The sequence below is a fragment of the Piliocolobus tephrosceles genome, chromosome 3 (assembly GCF_002776525.5).
Source record: "Piliocolobus tephrosceles isolate RC106 chromosome 3, ASM277652v3, whole genome shotgun sequence".
NCBI lineage: Eukaryota > Metazoa > Chordata > Mammalia > Primates > Cercopithecidae > Piliocolobus > Piliocolobus tephrosceles.
Window position 1 is genome coordinate 118,919,520 of NC_045436.1, and position 6,000 is coordinate 118,925,519.

General features: G+C 47.9%; 1 protein-coding gene across 2 annotated transcripts in view; it reads right to left on the reverse strand.

Annotated features, from left to right (window-relative positions):
* Positions 1–6,000, reverse strand: part of RUFY3 (RUN and FYVE domain containing 3) — a 110,063-nt gene extending 104,063 nt beyond the window's left edge. For both annotated transcript variants that reach the window (XM_023190256.3, XM_023190257.3), the window contains exon 1: positions 5,367–6,000. In XM_023190256.3, coding sequence (XP_023046024.1) covers positions 5,367–5,727 — 361 coding nt within the window. In that variant the 5' untranslated portion in view covers positions 5,728–6,000. The remainder of the gene's footprint in view (positions 1–5,366) is intronic.

A 6,000-nucleotide genomic window follows, 5' to 3' on the forward strand; every position in this document is an offset into this window, starting at 1 on the left:
GTGCAATAGTGCGATCTCGGCTCACCACAACCTCCGCCTCCCAGGTTCAGGCGATTCTCCTGCCTTAACCTCCTGAGTAGCAGGGATCACAGGTGTGCGGCAACACGCCCACTTAGTTTTGTATTTTTAGTAGAGACGGGGTTTCTCCATGTGGGTCAGGCTGATCTCGAACTCCCGACCTCAGGTGATTCGCCCGCCTTGGCCTCCCAAAGTGATGGGATTACAGGCATGAGTCACCGCATTCAGCCTTTACTGTTTTCTAGAGTACTATTAAACAATGAAAAAAGAAGAGAGACAATAACAGAAATGGCCACAGAGGATAAACTAAAAAATATATATTTTACACAAACACATATACAATCTACATATACATATATGCATGCGTGCAATATATATAATATATACAGATTTGTATACTTGTGTGTGTATATATGTTAATGAAACTGCAAGCATAAATTTTCTCCCCTTAAATACTAATGCCTGGGTTTATACGTATATTTCGAACCTCCTTCCCCATACAATGGATTTTTCAAGTGCATCTGTCAGAGACAAAGGCTTCTAGGTATCTCATTCTCTTCACTATCCAGGGCTCAATCATGGCATTCACTGTTAAGTATACTCAACTTGGAAGTGGGTAGTCATAGTAACGCTGCCAGTCCTTTTCAAGATTCTTTTTCTATTCCTTTTCTAGCCTTCCTCCTATCTCAAACCAGCACTTAAAAATACAGAAAGGTGCTACTTGGTGAGTGGGACACTTTTTTGGACATTGCCTTAACTCGGAGAGAAAAGACAAGGGCAAGGATGTGGGCTATTTGCATAGCATTGCCTTGAACAGTGTTTGCCGTAGTTGTGGGAGTTGGAAGGAGAAAAGAATAACTAAATAGAAGCTGGTAACTGTGCAAACAGCAGGGTGCCTCTTCCATCCAACACTAAAGAGAAGCCAGCTTTTGTCTATCCTGTCTGTTCACAAGATGATCTCTAATCGCAGGACGGAAAAGGAAAGCATTAAAAGTATTACACCATGGCATGCAAGCAGATCCTCCTGACGTACTGTAGTTGCTGAGAAACTGGCATGGAAGGTCATACATACACGAAGAGGATAAAGCCACCATAAAATATAAAAACATACATGTCTGTAAATGCCTGAAAAAGTTCTGGATGAAAACTCCCCAAACTCAAAAGTGGGCATCCTCCAATAAGGAACTGGGGGGAGGGTGCTGGAGGGCCACAAAGAGGAGAGTTCACTTTGTAACTGTACTTTTGTACCATGAAACATTTAAACAATGAGAATACATTCATGTGCTACTTGTACTTTTTATAAAATCAAATTTTAAAAGGCAGGGTAGAGTTTTTTGAGATTTAAAGTTAGAAGTATAAAAACCTAGCAGATTACCAGCACTCAAAGACTCAGAAAGAGACATAATCCCCAACGAGGCACATCAGAAGTCTCCTTTCACACTGCATTGAAGCATACTGATTTCATGGATATTATATCCTGCAAGATTTTGCAACAAAACAATTCATGTGACAAACCCTGAAAAGTTTAGGCTACCTTCTATTTACAAACCTTTTTTTGAAACAGAGTCTCGCTCTATTACCATGACTGGAATACAGTGGTATGATCATGGCTTATTGCATCCTCAACTTCCCAGGCTCATGCCATCCTCCCACCTCAGACTCCTCAGTAGTTGGCACCAGAGGCATGTGCCACCATGCCCAGCTATTTTTAATTAAAAACTTTTTTTTTTTTTGTAGAGACGGAGTCTGCTTATGTTGTACAGGCTGGTCTCCAACTCCTGGGCTCAAGTGATACTCCTGCCTAGGCCTCCCAAAGTGCTGGGATTGCAGGCGTGAGCCACTGTTCAAGTCGCACACATTTTTGCTATTCTTCAGCATTGTTATTTAAAAACAGAACTTCTGAACTCATATGTAAAATTTAATTTTTAAAAACTCTAAGTACATTCAATATTTCTAAAATAAAAAGATAATACTACCTTAATACACAGTCTTTCAAAGCTATTATATTTTATACACTTTGGGCAAACACATTACTGAGAGTTAAAAATTGGGTTGCCAAAGAGGCAGATCCCAGTTATTGTAATATTCACTAGGCACTGAGGTTGAGTACATGTACCATTCTGGTAATTAAGAAGTCTTTCAAAAACTGTTTGGGGCCAGGTGTGGTGGCTTACACCTGTAATCCCATCACTTGTGAGGCCGAGGAGGGTGGATCACTTGAGTCTAGGAGTTTGAGGGCAGCCTGGCCAACATGGTCTCTACTAAAATACAAAAAAATAGCTGGGGTGGTGGTGCGCACCTGTAATCCCAACTACTTGGGAGGCTGAGGCAGGAGAATCTCTTGAACCTGGGAGGAAGAGGTGGCAGTCAGCCCAGATTGCACCACTGCATTCTAGCCACTCCAGCCTGAGCACAGAGTGAGACTGTCTCAAAAACACAAACTAAAAAACAAAAACTGTTTGGTCTCTAGTTTTCATGTATTTTATTTTTATTTTTTTAAAAACAGGGTTTCGTTCTGTTGCTCAGGCAGGAATGCAATGGTGCAATCATAGCTTACTGCAGCCCTGAACTTCTGGACTCAAGTGATCCTCCACCTTAATCTCCCAAAGGGCTGGGAATACAGGTGTGAGCCACCAGCACCTTGCCTGGTCTCCAATTTCTTAAATGAGTAGTCAAGAGAATCAAAATTCTGGTATCCAGTTACATTATAGAAAGCAATATTCCATGGACTTTGCAGGGTAACAAGGAACTTTTTATTAATATCTAGAGTGTTCCTTTCTGTAAGTATGCTTACAGTCTAAAGTACATATAAAAATAACAGGTAAAAACAAAAACTCAGTCCAAAGCAAAAACTATTTTGAATCAATTTTATATTTAAATAAAACATGTAACAGTGATTTTTTTTCGCTAATATGAAATGTTCTCAGTGACTAATCTTTAAAAGCAGAAGAAGTAGGACACGTATACATTCCCAGTAACTTTTCTGAACACATACACATCAACAAACTATTTCAAAAATAAAGACCATGAGGAAATATTAGAACTTACATGCTAACAAAAAACACCATACTGGCTGGGCATGGTGGCTCACCCCTGTAATCCCAGCACTTTGGGAGGCCGAAGCAAGTGGATCATTTGAGGTCAGGAGTTCGATAACAGCCTGGCCAACACGGTGAAACCTCGTTTCTACTAAAAATACAAAACTTAGCTGGGCATGGTTGTGGGTGCCTGTAATCCCAGTTACTCAGGTAGCTGAGGCAGGAGAATCGCCTAAATCCGGGAGGAGGAGGTTGCAGTGAGCCGAGGTCAGGCCACTGCACTTCTCCTGGGCCACAGAGCAAGACTCCGTCTCAAAAACAAAAAACCAAACACCATGCATTCGCTAGTATCATAAGGTAGAGACTGAGATCATGCTCATGAAACTTTAGCTTTAAGTCCTCTGGTCCCGATCTTGATCAAGCTTAAGTAACAGTATTAACTGATAATAGTAACAAAATATTGTTATTTTCTACAATAATTAAGAACATAAAGATAACCTTTAACAATGAGGGAGTCCAATCAACTTAAATTCAGGTAATTCCCACAATTGATACTGTTCAATAGTTGAAAAGTTCCTGTACATCAAACTTTGTACCATAACTGTTAGAGAAATGACAGTCTTCTTTCTACAGTAGCATGCTTAATATGTAGATTACACAGAAAGAGAACATTTTTAGTACAGACAAAAAAAGAGGCGGTGCTTAAAAGTACAAAGCAGAAGGATTCCTCAGAAAACAAAAGCAAAGCCTCCTTGAAAAGATCCTTATCTTTGCCTCCTCTGTATAGGAAAACTCACTTCTGCCATGAGCTGACAATCCATCTGCATGTTAGTGTAAACCACTCCAACATACGAACGATGGCTACACTAAGACAGTCAACGGTCAGCGTCTGCCCACTGACTTATTACGCAGTAAGTAATAAGGAGACGTGAACACTGGACAACCTCCAGCTGAATCCCATGGACCCTTACTGTTAACCTGTCATCCACCATCACAGTTTTGGGCCTCTTGTCAAATTAAAAAGCATGGGTTTAGCAGAAAAGGAATCTGGGTCAACTGCATTCCTTCTCTTAAGCTGTTACTTGGGATAAATCGAGATTCCTCATTTCGAAAAAGTGGCTTTCAATTTGGCTCACACAAACTTATTAACCATGATTATCACAGCACATGCACATAGGAAATAATCAATACGTGTTTTATTTTCCTAGGGGACCGATCGGGGCAGAAAAGGTGAGTCAAGGTTTCTTAGCAGTGCAGAGCAGCTAAAAGATTTGTACTTGTGCTTTAAAAAGATAGGGTGTAGGGTGGGAGAGAAGGATCCTCTCCTCATCACTTCAGGCAAGTTTCTCTCTCCCTTTTCAGAACTCATACAGCAAAGTATTTGGCATTTACAGCATGTCTTGTATCGTCAGCTACATTTTCATACTGCAAGAGCTTCTATTTTAAAATTAGATTTAACACTCCTCTAAGAGTCCTTATATTCATTGACTAGGGACCTACTCATTTGCCAGTAGCAGTAAACAGTTTATTAATAAAAAAATACAGCACGGAGTGTGGGTCAGCTGTATTCAGAGCGCTCGCCATGTGCTAGGGGCTTTAAAAGTGGAGGCCTCTTCCCGACTACCGAAATAACCCTGGGAGGTATCCTTCCAAAGCCACACATTCCTTTCCTGTCTTCTCGTGCATCGCTCCGATTTCTCTTTCCACTCCGGGGGACGGATCTGTCATATTTACCGGCACGGAAAGAACGCTCGTAAAAAATTAGTTACTAGTATTACTAAGGCCGCACTGGCGGCGGCGGCGCAGCAACCACACCTACTCAGCTGCCCCCGCGCCAGGAGCCCGAAGAAGGCGGGTCAGAGGGGCCACCGGGTCTCCGGGCACCGCCCCCTCCTCGACTCCTTCGGGGAAGGTTCCCAGCCCGGGACCCGAGGCAGGGGCAGGGCCAGGGCCAGGGCGCCCCAGGTGGAGAGGGGCAAGCGGGCCGCTTTTTGCCCCCGCCCAAGCACGTGGGAGGCTGGCGAAGACCAGCGCCCAGCCGGAGATAGGAGAGCGACCAGGCCAGGCAGGAGTCGCGGCCTGGGGAGACGCGGAGGTAGAATCCGGCGGCCGAATCGCGGTCGTCCCGCGGCCTCCTCACCGGGCGCCTCAGGACAACAGCTTCCTGAGGGCCGCCCCTAGAGCCCCTGCCTCCTGGCCGCCCGGCTCCGGTCACCCCGCCGGAGGCGGAGCTCCGCGGAGGCCGGGACGGCCCTCCCCAGCCGAATGCCCCCTTCCCCGCGGGCGTCCCCATGCCCCTCCGCCACTCACGGTGCTTGCCGCTGCCGCCGCCGCCGCCGCCGCCGCTGCTCGGGTAGCTCAGCAGCAGGAAGGGCAGCGGGGAGCCGGGGGACGGCGGGGTCCTCCAGGAGCGCTGCTGCTGCGGCGGCGGGCGCACTCCGAAGCCGGCGCCTCCATCGCCGGGGTAGAGCAGGAAGAAGGGGGCGGCCACCGGCGAGTCGGGCTCCGACTGCCCGGCGGGGGAGGCCGGCGGCGGCCCCACCTCGCCCTCTCGGTCCGTGCCCCCGGCGGGAGCGCGGCGCGGCTCCTCGGGCCGCCACTCCCCGCCCCTCGCCGGCTCCTCGCTGCAACTTTCGGCACCAGCGGTGGGCGGCGGCGGGGTCTCAGCCATGCTCACTCCTTCCTTCGCCGCCGCCTCCGATTCGCGCCCGGGCCTGGGCAGGGGAGCAGAGGGTCAGGGCGAGGAGCCGCCGCCGCCCCGTCCCGTCCGCGCCACCGCCACCGCCACCTTTCTCCTCGGCCACGGGCAGGCGCTTGGGCTCCGCCGCTCGGCCCACAGCCCGCCCCGCCAGGGTCCGAGCCAGCTGGAGGGACCGCCCCGCCCGACGGCGCGGCCTGGCTACCGGCCGCCTCCTCCAGCCCCTCCCGTCCGGGCCCCCAGCCT